Source organism: Felis catus, chromosome A3 (assembly GCF_018350175.1).
Source record: "Felis catus isolate Fca126 chromosome A3, F.catus_Fca126_mat1.0, whole genome shotgun sequence".
In the NCBI taxonomy this organism is placed as follows: Eukaryota; Metazoa; Chordata; class Mammalia; order Carnivora; family Felidae; genus Felis; species Felis catus.
The window spans coordinates 43,655,347-43,671,389 of record NC_058370.1 but is presented as its reverse complement, the minus strand read 5'-3'; the positions used below and the strand labels follow the sequence as shown (position 1 = coordinate 43,671,389).

General features: G+C 42.4%; 1 protein-coding gene and 1 long non-coding RNA gene across 5 annotated transcripts in view; one reads left to right on the top strand and one right to left on the bottom strand.

The window, feature by feature from the left end:
• DTD1 (D-aminoacyl-tRNA deacylase 1) overlaps nucleotides 1-14,032 on the bottom strand; it is a 207,543-nt gene extending 193,511 nt beyond the window's left edge. For 2 of the 4 annotated variants that reach the window (XM_023251499.2, XR_002741067.2), the window contains exons 1-3: nucleotides 13,859-14,020; nucleotides 9,263-9,353; nucleotides 8,111-8,346 (exon numbers count right to left, since the gene is read on the bottom strand). In XM_023251499.2, coding sequence (XP_023107267.1) covers nucleotides 8,111-8,346; nucleotides 9,263-9,353; nucleotides 13,859-13,901 — 370 coding nt within the window. In that variant the 5' untranslated portion in view covers nucleotides 13,902-14,020. Of the gene's footprint in view, nucleotides 1-8,110; nucleotides 8,347-9,262; nucleotides 9,354-13,858 lie in introns of all 4 variants that reach the window. The other 2 variants (XM_023251500.2, XM_023251498.2) reach the window with 2 other exon arrangements.
• Nucleotides 14,033-14,078: 46 nt separating this feature from the next.
• LOC123384382 overlaps nucleotides 14,079-16,043 on the top strand; it is a 33,835-nt gene continuing 31,870 nt past the window's right edge. The window contains exon 1 of the long non-coding RNA XR_006595405.1: nucleotides 14,079-14,437. This is a non-coding gene — a long non-coding RNA (uncharacterized LOC123384382). The remainder of the gene's footprint in view (nucleotides 14,438-16,043) is intronic.

Below are 16,043 nucleotides of genomic sequence, written 5' to 3'. Positions count from 1 at the left end.
ACTGATTTGACCAACCTCAGTCACACATATGCATCACACTTCACGAGAGCCATCGGCCTGTGTCACCATCCACCAGTCTTGCCATTTATTTACTATTATTTTTTTAAGTTTATTTATTTACTTTGAGAGAGACAGAGACAGAGACAGAGCACATGAGCAGGGGAGGGGCGGAAAGAGTGGGGGGTGAGAGAGAATCCAAGCAGGCTCTCTCTGCACTACCAGCACAGAGCCCGACATGGGGCTCAAAACACGAACTGCGAGATCCTGACCTGAGCCAAAGTCAAGAGCCGGACGCTTAACCGACTGAGCCACCCAGGCGCCGCTTGCCATTTATCATCAATGAAGATGTGATCCCACGTTATGATTTCCTAAATTTCAAATTTTTTTTTTTTCAACGTTTTTTATATTTATTTTGGGACAGAGAGAGACAGAGCATGAACGGGGGAGGGGCAGAGAGAGAGGGAGACACAGAATCGGAAACAGGCTCCAGGCTCCGAGCCATCAGCCCAGAGCCTGACGCGGGGCTCGAACTCACGGACCGCGAGATCGTGACCTGGCTGAAGTCGGACGCTTAACCGACTGCGCCACCCAGGCGCCCCTATGATTTCCTAAATTTACATCAACAGTAATGCCTCTGGCATCACAGCCCTTGCCAAAGTATACAAAACAGGCTTCCACTGAAAGCTCACTCAGGCTGCTAACGTGCTTTATGCAGTAAAAAGAGTAGAAAATTAAACAAATCTATAAACTAAATTAAACAATAACCACAAGCAAACACTAGATGTGGGCTTCCTCCTCCTGTGCTTTCTCTTTGCATTATGAACCTTTAGGAGACCTGGACATAATGGATGCCCCACGGAGTGAACAGAGCTGAGGCAATCACAAAGCTGCTGCACTCCTGAAATGTCGTGCAACGTTTTTCTAGCCCTTTGCAGCCCACAACAGATCAGTCCCCACAGAGAATACACAGGTAGCTCTTTTTAATGTCATGGCAGCTTTGGATTTGCTCAACGAAGCCTGCAGGTGATTGCTTTCCTAGGCCCATTACAAATGTCTCAGAGTTGGAACAAGAAACAGAAGAGATCTTGAGAGCAGAGATCTCTCTTTTCAATTATTCCATTTTGGTATAACACTTACTTTTTCCTAAGTATAAAAGCAATGCATGCTCAATACTCAACTTTAGGAGCATTTAATGCCTCCCACTGAACACCACTTTCAGCGCCCATCTGAAGGATGGGGATTCCCGAGGGGCTGCTGAGGGGCACATTTGAAACCAGTTTCCTGGGTCCACTCAATCAGTCTGAGTGTCCAATAAAGCACCCTTAACCTCTGGCTCATCCTGCAGTAGAGGGCAAAAACTGATGAATGTATGCATTAGGTTTATCACCCCTAAAGCAATTACAGAAGAAGAGCCAGAGAACAGGAAAAACCCTTTGAAAGCACCAGAGTTATGAACTGTGCAGGATTAAAAATGGCCACAAACTCTGACATTCCTTCTATTGCAAGGTGGGTCTACATCCCTCTCCTGGAATCTGGATGGGCTATGAGATTGCTTTGGCCAATAGCATATGGCAGAACTGATGCTGCACCCCTTTCCGGGCCTGGCCTCAGGGGGCTGGCACTTTCATCTCCTGTCTGTTGAAACACCTGCTCCTGGAGTGCTTGTAGTGGGAGAAGCCAGCTACAATGTTAGAAATCCAATCACCCTGGGGCGCCTGGATGGCTCAGTTGGTTGAGCATCCAACTCTTGACTTTGGCTCAAGTCATGATCTCACGGTTCGTGAGTTCAAGCCCCCTGTACATCTCTGTGCTGACAGTGCAGAGCTTGCTTAGGATTCTCTCTCTCTCCTCTCTGCCCCTCCCCTGCTTGCTCACGTGCACTCTCTCAAAAAAAGTAAATAAACTTGAAAGAAAGAAAGAAAGAAAGAAAGAAAGAAAGAAAGAAAGAAAGAAAGAAAGAAAGAAAGAAAGAAAGAAAGAAAACTACCCTGTGACTACCAGGTTATGAGAAGCCCAAGTGATGGGGGGAGACCCTGGAGGATAAGATAAGTTGGGAGGAGGGGAGGAGCAAGATGCACACAGGCCATCTTAGAAGTAGATCCCCCAGCCCCAGCTAATACTAAATGGATCAGAGACAAGTGCCCAGCCAAGCCCCTCCTCAATTTCTGACCCACAAAAGGAAGACAGAATGGTTATTTTTAAGCCACTGAATTTTGGGGTGGTGTGTTATGCAGCAATAGCTAACAGGAGCAGAAGGCAAGGTAGGCAAGTTCTTGAGAAGAGGAGATGCCCTCACAAAGCCAAAGGGTCAGGGGGCCAGCCAAATGAGAGTAGAGTAGGGGTGTGCCACAGCAAAAGCAAAGGGGGTTCCAAACAGACTACACCCAAACAGGCCAAAGGTGCTGAGAATTCTGGTCATGTAGGTGTGGTGGGTCAGCCTGGTTTTCAAGGACCAACTCAAGGCCAACTGGGGCAGAGCAGGCCTCAAAGAGCCATTTGGGGTAATTATGCCACTAGCCCCTCCCTCCCAGGTGCCCAGAAAAGAGACACAGGTGAAAAGGACACCCTCATTAATTGCACACACATCTATGACAGTCCCCTCTCCATCCCCTCTATCCCCACTGCTAGGACTGCCTACTCCTCTTGCCCACACCCCTTCTATTTATCCCACCTCCCCACGGCTACCAAAAAAGCAACTGAAGGATATACAATGGCACTTTCAGCAGCCTTCCAAGAGCCACTTCTTCCATCCCCCTTCCCAAGAGCCCCAGACCTCCACTGTGACTCCGGTGGTCCTCGGGAAGTCAACTCCATAGGCCACGAAACATATGACCTAAGCTGAGCCATGCAGTCCATCCCATATTGGTTCAGAGTTGACATACAACCTACGCTGGCCCAAAGTGACCTTCAGGACCTCTGCTTGACATGAAAAGACAAAGGCTCGTTCTCCTTGGGATGGTAAGTTGTGAAGACTGCAATCATCATGGCCATCCTGCAGAAGGCCAGCCTGAAGACAAGGCTAACACACATGGGAGAAAGCAGGGCTCAGTGAATCCCAGAGAAACAGTTACAGCAATAACAGAAGGAATGCAGTGCAAGCTGAACCTGAACTCATCATACCTCTGCATTCTTCAGTCATATAGCAATAAACCCTGTTTCATTTAAGACTGGCGGGGGTCCAAGTGGGCGGGGGTCCAAGTGGAAGAGTTGTGGCTGGTGAGGAAATGCCTGAAAGCACATGAGCACTGGGTGTGAGCACTGGGTGGGAGGGACAATCTTCCCTCTATTCGATCCTTAAAAAGTAAGAGAAACAATAAAATTTAAAATAAAGTTCAATCAATGAAGAGGAAGGGAGTGAAAATAAATGCTAAATCTAACTAAATCAACAGCCAACACATGAAAGCAACCTAAGTGTCTACTGATAGATGAAAGCATAAAAAAGATGTGGTCTGGGGAGGGGGGTGGGGGTGGGGGGCCTGGGTGGCTCAGTTGGTTGAGCCTCTGACCCTGGTCATGATCCCAGGGTCGTGGGATCGAGCCCTGCATCAGGCTCCATGCTGAGCGTGGAGCCTGCTCTAGATTCTCTCTCTCCCTCTGCCCCTCCCCTGCTCGTATGCTCTCTCTGAAAAAAAAAAAAAAATTAAGAATAATAATAACAAAGCCATTTTAAAAAAGGATGTGATATATATACACAATAGAATACTATTCAGCCATAAGAAAAGAAGGAAATCCTGCCATTTACAAGAACATGGATGGACATTAAGGGCTTTCAATCAGACAGAAAAAGACAAATACTATACAATCTCACTTATACACAGAGTCTAAAAAACCAAGCTCATGGATACAGAGAACAGATTGGTGGTTGCCAGAGGCAGGGGGTGGAGGGTGGGTAAAATGGATGAAGCTGGTGAAAAGGTTCAAACTTCCAATTGTAAGATAAATAAATTCTGGGATATAAGATATGGCATAATGACCAAAGTTAACAATACTGTATCACATATTTGAAAGTTGCTAGGAGAGTAGATCTTAAAAGTTCTCATCACAGGGGTGCCTGGGTGGCTGGTTAAGCATCCCACTCTTGATCTTGGCTCAGGTCATGATCTCACAGTTCATGAGTTCAAATCCCAAGTTGGGCTCTGTACTGACAGTACTGAGCCTGCTTGCGATTCTCTCTCCTTCTCCTACTGATGCTCCCACCACCCCCCTCAAAAATAAATAAATAAACTTTGTTCTGGTTGAATTACTTATTTTTGAGAGAGAGCATGCACGCATGTGTGCAAGCGGGGGGGGGGGGAGGGGGGAAGAGAGAGAAAGGGGGAGAGAGAGAGAGAGAAAGAGAGAGAGAGAGAGAATGAATGAATGAATGAATGAATATCCCAAGCAGGTTCCACACAGTCAATGCAGACCCCAACATAGGGCTCGATCTCACAAACCATTAGATCATGACCTGAGGGGAAATTAAATGCGACACTTAACTGACTGAGCCACCCAGGTAACCCAAATAAATAAAGTTAAAAAAAAAAAAAAAAAAAGCTCTTATCACAAGAAAAGTAAAACTGTAACTATGTGAGATGATGAACATTAACTGAACTAACATTAGTGATCATTTCACAATATACCCACATATCAAATCATCGTGTGGTACAACTAAAACTAATGCTAAAACTAACATATGTCAATTGTATCTCAGTAAAACTAGAAAAAAATTTTATTTTTTTCCAAAAAACAAATTAAACTACTTTAAGTCTTAAAATTGCTGAAGTGGCCCTGAGAATCCTAAAATAAAGAAAATATAGGGGCTCCTGGGTGGCTTAGTCGGATAAGCATCCGACTTCAGCTCAGGTCATGATCTCACGGTTTGTGGGTTTGAGCCCCACATCAGGCTCTGCACTGATAGCTCAGCCTGGAGCCTGCTTCAGATGCTGTGTCTCACCTCTCTCTCTCCCCTCCCCCACTTGTGCTCTCTTTATTTTAAATAAAATAAACTTTAAAAGAAAAAAAAGAAATAAAACGTATTCATTAGCAATTTGTTTGTGTTCCAACATCCCTTCAGCTCGGGGGGGGGGGGGGGCTTTCCATACTGGAGCTGGAAGCCAAAAACTCAAAATTAACCAAAACATAGCAAGTGTGTACAACATGCTCTCTGCGTCTTGTTCCATCAAAGACCACAAAAGAGATAAAAAGCTGAAAGAACAAGAGAGACCCTACTGATATCACTGTAGTTGTTTCTGAAAGCCCGAAGGACTTGGAAATAAATTGATTAAAACTTTTTGTATAAATCACATCAATTTTTCATCAAAACGATCAGATATATCATATCCCCACAAACTTAAACTGTGACCCATTATAAAATTATATTGTTAACAGTACACTGCTTCAGGCACTTCACAGAATTACCTGGACAAAATACACATCATTTCAAAAAGTAAAAGGCACATGGGTGCCTGGGTGGCTCAGTTGGTTAAGTACCCAACTCTTGATTTCAGCTCAAGGTCATATCTCACAGTTCATGAGTTCGAGCCCCACATCAGCTCCATGCTGACAGTGCAGAGCCTGCTTTGGATTCTCTCTCTCCCTGTCTTTCTGCCCTTCTCCGACTCATGCAGCACGCATGTGCTCTCTGTCTCTCTCAAAATAAATAAGTAAACTTTATTTAAAAAGTAACAGGAAAACAAAACACCTAATACTACACAAAACACTCCTCTTTAAGGACTCAGGTGAATGCTCATTTGTTTTCACTTGGGCATTCCTTAACAAGCACCAGTGTTCCACCACCTAAAATGCCTTCACTTACACTCTTATGGTATTCCTTGTGCTCGTCCTTTCAAGGGACTTCAGGGTGTTCCAAAATTTGTCTGAGATTACTCAGCAATGGGATGATTCTACAAATACCAATCAGAGGAGACAATGATGACAGCATTTAATCCCCAGCTCAGCAAAGAAAAATAATTATTCAGAAGACTTGACTTAACTACTGAATTTTGGGAAGAAATATGTCTGCAGCAAGGCCATGCAGAAGGAACCCCGTTGACACAGGGTGGGAGAAAACACTGGAGACATCCATGACCAGACTTGTGAATGGAGCTCTAAACTTGGATTATTTCCAGAAGAGGCAAATACATTCCGTTCAACCAGGACCCAAGTAAAGAGTGGGATTTAAGGCAGGGATGTCCTGATCATGGCAAAGAGACACCTTACACAAGTAAGAGGAGAAATAAAAGGAAATGCCAAAGAGGAATAGGAATATCACTCTTCTAAACGTAAGTAATCTGATGAGCTGATAATCCTCAATGTGGGGCTTTGCTACAGAGCTTCAAAATTAGGCAGTAACTTTTCTTACTTATGGCTGAAAACAGATACAATAAATAAGGGATCAGGGTTTGTTTCTTCCAGAGAAAGTCAAAGTATAGGAGATACCACAGAGTTAACTGTTAACAACTCTTAGATGTCTATAAAAGGGTGTGATGGCAGCAAAAGAAATTGTAATTAGATATTGAGACATTCTTAGGAAAGTCTCACACTGAGATGTATTACCAAAGGAGGCTAAACATTCTAATAACTGAAGAAAAAGACAAAACATGATGGTATTAAATGCAATCTGCCCTCCAGAAACCTGAAAACAGACTAGAAATGAATGGTCCCCTTTTTAAAAAGACACATAATTTCAGATTCATAATTCTCCCATAAACCAAGACCACTAGAGCAAGGCATTTTCTAGACTAAATCTCAAACTAGGTTGGCATTCCTTCAATAAACAGTTAAGTAAAGACCTAAACCTTCACTATCCAATATGATAGCCATTACACACACACAGCTATTGGGTATTTGAAATGTGGCTGGTCCAAATTTAGATGGGCTATATGTATAAACTACACACCAGATTTAGATGACTTTAGCACAAAAAAAAGAATGAAAATTATCTCAATAACTTTTTATATTGATTAAAAGGTGAAATCATACTATTTTGGATATACTGAGTTAAATAAAATATACTTTTAAAATTAATTTCAGGGACGCCTGGGTGGTTCAGTCAGTTAAGCATCTGACTCTTGACATCAGCTCAGGTCATGATCTCCCGGTTCATAATTTCAAGTCCCACATTGGACTCTATGCTGACAAGTGTGGAGCCTGCTTAGGATTCTCTTCTCTCTCTGCCCCTTCCCTGCTCATGTTCTTTCTCTCTCTCTCTCTCTCTCTCAAAATAAGTAAATAAACTTTTAAATAAATAAGTAAATAAAACTAAATAAAATTAATTTCACTTGTTTCTTTTTACTTTCTTTTAATATGGCTACTAGAAATTTAAAATGACACATGGCTATAGGGCGCCTGGGTGGCTCAGTTAGTTAATCGTCTGACTTTGGCTCAGGTCATGATCTCACAGTTCATGGATTTGAGCCCCGCACGGGGCTCTATGCTGACAGCTCAGAGTCTGGAGTCTGCTTCAGATTCTGTGTCTCTGTCTCTCCCTGCTTCTCCCTCACTCATGCTCTTTCTCTCTCTCTCTCTCTCTCAAAAATAAGTAATTAAAAAAATTTTTAAATAAAATGCCACTTGACTCACATTTGTACCTGCATTGTCTTCTCTGTCAGACATCATAAGCAAGCAAAATTAAACACCACTATATCAAACACACTTCTGGGTTGCTAAATATTTCAAATGTGAACAGAAGAATGAAAAAGGGTGGGGTGCCTGGGTGACTCAGCTGGTGAAATATTGCCTCTTGATTTTGGCTCAGGTCATGATCTTGCGGTTCGTGGAATCACGTCCCTAATGGGGCTCTGCACTGACAGCAAGGAGCCTGCTTGGAATTCTCTCTCTCCCTCTCTCTGCCCCTCCCTCACACATGCAGGCACTCACAGTCTCTCTCTCTCCCAAAATAAATAAATAAACATTAAAAAAAATAAAGAATGAAAAAGAGTAAACAGTATCCGTGGCATTCAGAGAACTCCTACCACAACAGCAGTAGCAGCAGCCACTACGTTGTTTTAAGTGATAAGCACAAACAACAAACTTTCTGGAAAAAGAGATGCCATAATCGCAGATTCTCTTTTCGACCTGCCTAGAAGTGTGCCAGAGACTCTCCTCTTGGGCGGCTCACCCTTCTGCCTACCTTTGATGAGCTCCGGCCTGTAGGTCTTGCGCAGCTGCTCCAGGAAGCTGTTGTAGAAGCTTTCTGCCTGCTCTGTGGGCATTGCCAGGTGAAAGTCAGGCTTGTTCCCCTTGAGCACGCACTGGAGGGTGAACTGGCTGATGCACAGCACCTCATACTGTTTGTCCATCACACTCTTCGACCAGTGTTTCCCACTCTCATCCTCAAACACACGCAGGTTTAAAATCTTTCTGACCCTAAGCAGGAAAACAGTGGTTAGAGAAACCTGAAGAATCATAAGCCCCCAACACACTCCATACCCCCAAAGTGTCACCTGTTGAAAAAGAACATAACGACAAACTCCTCTACCTCAGTAAAAAGAGCACCAGCTTCCAAGTCAGGTAGCCTAGATGATTCTTTTTTTTTTTCTTTTTTAATTTTTTTCTCATGTTTATTTATTTTCGAGAGATAGAGAGACAGAGCATGAGCAGGGGAGGGGCAGAGAGAAAGAGAAACACAGAATCCGAAACAGGCTCCAGGCTCTGAGCTGTCAGCACAGAGCCTGACATGGGGCTTGAACCCATCAATGGCGAGATCATGACCTGAGCCGAAGTCAAACACTTAACCGACTGAGCCACCCAGGCGCCCCACGTAGCATAGATTCTAATTTGAATTCAGGCTTTTTGCTAAATACATTTCATGATCTTAGGCAAGTCAGTGAATTATCAGAGCTCCAGATCCTATGTGTACGATGAACAACTGGACATTTTTTAAATGGATAAATGGTGCCCAGATCATATTGCTCAAACTGGAAACAGAAATCATTCATAAGAAAACAAGTTCCGTTTTGCATTAAGAGAATGGTTCATGGATATAGCAGCAAATAGGGACCAAGGCTGTTGGGTTCAGCTCTGCTGCTGACTTGGTGGGTATCATCTGACAAATTACTCTTCCTTGGTCCCCTCATCTGAAACACAGATATAACCACATTACATGGAACAGGACAGACAAAAAAAGTAACAGGGGCTCACTTCACAGAACAAAATATCATGGAAGTTCCCAGTGTATGTATATACATAATTCAGATAGCTAGGCAGGTAGAAATACAGAGCTACAGATATATCCAGTACATATCCCATTCAAACAGAAATGACTTAGAAATCCGCCTCTTACATGTGCTCCAGTTCCTTCTGTGTATCTTCCAGAGAAATACCCAGCAACACACAGATTCCCCGCCCAATTGCACTTATTTGCTCTCCTCCAACTAGAAAGGAAACAAAAGAAAGAAACTCAGAACCAAACAGGTGCCATGATGAACTTTTAAGTAACCACAAGAATGTTTAAACATCACACATACTTCTTAGAACTTCTTTGGTAAAGTCAGTGGGTATTGAAAAATGAGTTTCATAAATGCAGTAAGACTATCAAGATTTAGGTCCTTTCTGATTTTATATCTGGAATGAACGAGCTGTTAACAACCATTAAGCTAACTTCTAGGGCCACATTTTCTTCTGTTACCTTGGGCAGGATACCTCAAACTTTCCATGACAGAGTTTGCCTATCTGTAAAAACACAAGAGTTTTCCTCCCCAGAGAATCCAGCCCAGCTGCACTAATTCTCTGGAAGAGATGCTTGCTTTTCTTCAGAATTAGCAAATATGGTACATAATATACAGATAGTACAAAATAATAAACATTTATGTCAGAAAAAGAATTTTTCTACTTACTGAAAGAAGATAAATATATACAAAAACCATAGTTTAAAAGTTAAGCTTCAAGCCAGCAAACTTCTATTATGTCCTAGTTTAGTACTCAAGTTTGTATTCTAAGCCAATGACCTCCAAATCCCTTTCAATCATGTACCTCATCCACAAAAAAACAAATCTCTAAACATATATTCCCAACATTTGTGTATGTATTTATAGTCAAATGCATAGCTCTACCACCATTAGGCAATATCTCAGTGCTGGTTCAGTTCTTAGGCTAAGATCCATCATTGTTACAGTGAACCTAAATCCATATTTCAAATGTTAATCTTCATAACTGTCCATATTTTTGGCCAACTTTTTGCCAAATCTCATCATGTTACTGACATCTTGTTATTTTACCATCTATTAACCTAACATTCCAATCGGGAGAAGGGTCAACTCTGCCATTTTCTTGTTTGCGTCTGCTAGATAATAATATCTATAAATATATCTGAAAAGGCATCATAGACTGTAACATGTTATAATATCCAGCAAGTTAAGGAAAGAATGAGAACCCCCCCCCCTTCCTTCACCCTGACAAGGGATCACCTGCTATGCAGACCCCAGGGAAGCATCAGCATCAACCCATTCCAAACCAAGCATCAGTAAAGCTTAATTTCTCTTCTTTTTATGCTAAAAAAAATTTTCTTCTGTGCTACTTTTCTCACAATGGACTATGAATGATTTACTGTCCTTTGAGCCAATGACTCAGAAGCTGAAACAGGAATAATCTACCTGAAATAAGCAGTAAACAACTGGGGTGGCTGGCTTGTTGCTTTAGAACACAATCAAGCTTTATTTGTGCTTTAAATAAATCAGTATTATTTTCTTACAATATCAAAATATTTTTCAAATTTTCCCCATAGTATGTTTTAAAAGCTTAAAAAGAATGGTTATTGAGTTATATCCACCATTAAACTAATGCATACACAATATAGAAAATTTGGAAAATATAAGAAACAGGAAGGACAAAAGAACACCCAAAGACAAGCGCTTCAATATTTCAATAATTTCCCTTTGATATTTTCTCTATTCATATGTTTTACTTTATATTTGTTTTCAATTACTGCAATAACATACATAAATTTTTGTGTTCCACCTTTTCTCTTAACATTGCATAAGGATTTTTTCACGTTATAAGATTTTCCTAAACATCTTTTAATAGTTGCATCCCATCAAGTCGAACAGTTGCATTCCATCCAATGGACCAACTAACCATCTCATTTGGCTGGATATATGGCTTGTTTCAAAATTCTCACTTCAATAAATAACACTGTGGTGAAAATCTTTGAATACTAGACTTTACATTTTACAATTTAAAGCAGTTTTAGGTTCACAACAAAATTGAGCAAAGGTATACAGATTCCCCTATACTCACTGCCCCACAATGCATAGCTTCCCCATTGTCAACATCCCCCACGGAAGGGGAACATTCCTTACAATTGATGAACCTGCACTGGCACAACATTATCATTCAAAGTCCATAGTTTACATTAGGGTTCACTCTTGATGTGATATTCTATAGATTTGTTGGACAAATATATAATGACATGTATCCACCTTACATTATCATAGAGTAGTTTCACTGCCCTCTAAGAATGCTCCATGCTCTGCTATTCATTCCTCTAAATCTTTTCCTATAATTAGGATTCTCTTCTTAGAATAGATTCTCAAAAGCAGAATCAGTATTTAAAGTGATTCAAATCACTATCTGAGGAATTTCAACATTTTTATAATGTATTATTGTTTTAATAAGAAACAAATTATGCCCCAAAGCCTGTATATGACACAGTTAGCTGCTCTCTTATGCTAGAGTAGTTTTGCTCCCCACCTCCAGCGACAAGTAGAAGAACCAGAAGGTTCAAAAGGATCTTTTATTATAGGCAAATGGATTTTCAAGGGAAAAAAACTTGAGAATCGCCATTTTAGACAACAGATCACAGGACTAGAAAAGACCTGAGATCTTTGGTCAATTTCCCATGTATACTGGCATCACCTCTGACCACTTCTTTGAGAAGAATTCACAAGCTCTCAAATTAACTCATTCATTCAAACGCACTTTAGAACCTCTTCCCAACATGATTCTATTCAAATTTTAGCTGCTGAAGCTGAGGAATGGGACATGGTTACCACACTTTGCTGCCTGTGTAACCAAACAAATACATTTGAAGTGTTCCATAATAAAGCTTTTAAAATTAGATTATCACAATAACCATGCTAAGGCATCAAAATGTGCTTGACCAATCTCATTAAGTGAGCCTGCCATATAATAAAATATGAATCCCAACACTGTAGTCTCTCCCAACCATAAAATCAGAAGTGACATTTTAGAACCCCTGAAATAAAATGCCATTCATGTACAACCACATTTCAGTGAAGCCAGTCACATTCTAAAGGAATCAGAAAATGTCTTTCCATTACAATTGAACTAGAAGGCCTGCCTACCTTGAAGGTCCCTCCAGCACTGAGAAAGAATTCCACTTTATTCAAAACCTTCCCACAATTAATACCTGTATCTTTTTTTAATACCCTTAACTTGTTTAACAGGCAGGTTTGTTGGTTTTTAACAAGAGCATACAATTTAAATTGTAAATTAAAATCAAACAATTTAGCAAATCTCACAAAACACATGTTTTCAATATTCCAGATCAGCAGAATGAAGAGTTCAAGTTAAGAGAAGATTAAAATTCTCCAAACTTCACTCATTGGTGATGACCATATGGAGAGATGACCATATGGAGTAAAATTTTGCTCAAAGAGGCAAAAAATCTTCTCATCTACTAATTTTCCCAGTTTCCGTGAATTTAAATATTAACTGAAATACCAAAAAACCTTCGTTTTAAAATCCCATAAATCCCAATGCTATTCTGTTCCTTGCTATTTCAGGACCATATCCAAAACGAGTTAACAGAACAACTTAGAAATCACTAGGCAGGGTTGAAAAGTAGACCCTCTGATGTAAATATATGGTTTTCCTGGGTTTGGTTGTTTCTTTACGGGATTCTGTTGCTTCGTTTTTTTTAGATTTATACTTTTATGGGCATAAGAACATGTACTTGGTGTAGACTCGGCTGGAAGAAAAGTCTATCTGGAAATACTTGGACTGAGACAATACTATAATTCTGCAAAAACAAAACAAAACAAACCGAAGTCTAGAAGACAATCTAAAATTAGTCATTAATTTTTTTAACATCTTTTTAACTGGGTTTGTTTTTAAAACGACTGCCTTATATACATTAATCATCTGCACCCCTGATGTTCAAACTAGACTACAGTAGATCCAGCCATGACTAATGGTCGGGTGGCTTCGTCCACAAGAAACTGGTGGCAAAGAGAAACATTTCATCCAAGATTCTTTAGATTCTGACCCCATCCCTGCAGGGTTAGGCGAGTGAGAGGTGTCCTCACGCAGGGAACATTCTGTCTTATGGGGCGCTGGTCACGTGTACATAACTGTCACAACTCAACCGTAAGAACAACTCTTCATATCTGTGCATTTTATTGGCAGTCAAGCTCCATAAACATTGGGACATTTAGACAAAGGGCAAAAATAGGAAATTTAAAATAGAACATTATAAAGGGGAGGGGGAGGGGGTCCTTGCTCCGGAAATGCTGCCTACGTGTTGTTTGTGCAACATTCCACCGAAGAACGGGCCGCGGGGATGCTCAGAGATTCTGCCACCCGGTAGTCAGGACCAAAACAAACAAACAAACAAAACAAAAACAAAAAACAAACAAAAAACGGTAATAATAAGGCGCGTTTAGCGTGAACCCAAAACGGAGCCCTGCAGCCAGGGCCGCGCCGGGGCCCGCCGGGCACGTGGACGGCTCTGCAGCCGCGGCGACGCCCGGAGCCGGCCCGGGGACTTGGGGCTGCGGGGGCCGAGCTCGCCAGGGCCGTTGGCGGCTGGAAGGGCCCCGGGGACGGCGCGGGGGAACCCTCGCGGGGGCGGCCGGGGACAGCCGGGAGCGGGGTCAGGGGTGGCTCCTCCCGGGCCCGGCCCCGGCCCCGCCCGACTGACCTGTGACGCTGGCCCGGGTGACGCGCTGCACCACGGCTTTCATGGCGGCGGTTGGGGCGAGTGGGGCGGCGCCGCGCTCCTTCCGGCCTCGCGACTCTGCGGGCGGCTCAGTGGCCGGCGCCCTCTGGGGGTGACACCAGGAAGCGCGCCGGACGGCCCAGTCAGACCCGGTTGGCGGCGGCCCTCCTACGTCGGCCACGCCCACCTACAGGTTGGCCTCGCCTGCATAGGTCACGCCCACCTGGTGATAGGCCCCGCCCCTCCCTCAGTCCCGCCCAGGCCACAGGTGGGCCCAGCTCGGACCCTGGGACCCAGAAACCCGCGCCCAGCTGTCACCCCCTACCCAGACTCAGTTGTGCCCACCGCAGTTTCTGCACCGGATGTTTCTCACATCTCCGACCTAAGAGCCAATCATCCCTAAATCCCAGCTTTGTCCTGAATCCTAATCCCGTGTTCCTCCTTCCACCCTTCCGTCCAGATGTTCCCAAATTCCTTTTCTCTTGTTTTCCCGCCTCAGTGCTTCTCAGAAACCAGACAGAACAGGATCTGCTGCCTAAAATAGCCATTTAACTACAGTATGTAAGTATTCATTCGACTTAACCATGCCATGGTAGTGCGGAGATACATGATCCTGTAATTCTCGTTTCTCTAATACTAATACTTGGCAGCTCCCCCATCCAGGGTTGTTAGAGGAGATTTAAATAAAATAGACTGTGTAAAAATGATTTGAAAGCCGCAAAGGACTACAAGTATTACCCTAACAAATTATTATCACTGATAAAAATAAAGCCCCTTTCCGTGTGCCTTCTAGTATTACTGGGTATTAAGAACAGGCTATCCCAAAATAAGGCATGTTGGCATATTGAATACTTTAATGGAGCTTGAGAAAGAGGCAGAAGCAGGAAAGTCACTCTGACCTTCCCCCCACCCTTCTATCCTGAAACAGGCCATAAACCCATGGGTGAGAGGTGCACTCTTATCTCCAAAGACAAAGGGCTGGCAAGAACAAACAGGCCTTTCAAAGTTTCCTCCAGTTTACTATGCTTACCTCATACTCCTTGGCTTGTCATATTCCTCCATGATGTCCACTCTCCATCAAAAATAGCGTAAAAGGGGTGCCTGGGTGCCTCAGTCGGTTGGGCATCTGACTTTGGCTCAGGTCATGATCTCACCGTTCATGGATTCCAGCCCTGTGCTTGAAGAGCATTCGTTGGCCTCTGTGCTGACACCTCAGAGCCTGGAGCCTACTTTGGATTCTGTGTCTCCCTCTCTCTCTGCCCCTCCCCTGCTCAGACTCTGTCTCTCTCTCTCAAAAAAAATAAACATCTTTAAAAAATGTTTAATAAAATAATAAAAAATAAATAGCATAAGAATACACAGGTATGTTTCTCCGGGTCTTCGTTTTCTTATGAAGGCCACTCTGTCATGTAAAATTTAAATAACTATTTGTACTTTTCTCTTTCAAAATAAATAAACTTAAAATTTTTTTTTAAACTTGAAAGGGGTCTTGAGGTAAAATGTTTAAGCTCTGCTGATTTAATGTAAACAAATTTCAGATTTTAAGTTTTTCTCACTCCTAGGGTCTCTAGCTGGGTCTGACAATTAAACTGACAAAGATTAACTGGAGAACCAGTGCGTTGGAGGGGGCTGGACAAAGGATCCGAAGAGGGCTCTCAGCTGAGGGCTCAAACTTACAAACTATCAGAGCTGAATCAATTAAGCAACCAACTGAGCCACACAGGTGCCCCATATTTTTAATTTTTTTTTAAGAAACTCTGCCCCCAATGACTCCAAGAGTCACATGTTCTACCGACTGAGCCAGCCAGGCACAACCATGTCAAGACCCCTTTAGATTACTAAAAACTATGGAACACCCCAAACAGCTTTTGCTTATCTAGCTTATATCCAAGGAGATTTACTATATTAGAAATTACAACTAAGAAAAATTGTTAAATATTGATTTCTATAACATTTACAAACAACACTAATAAGGGGCACCTGGGTGGCTCAGTTGGTTAAGCACCCAACTCTTGATATCAGCTCAGGTCATAATCTCACAGTCATTCTGGGCATGGAGTCTGCTTAAGATTCTCTCTCTCCCTGAAAAACAAATAATCCAGTGAAGAAATGGGCAGAAGACATAGACACTTCTCTAAAGAAGACATCCAAATGGCCAACAGGCACA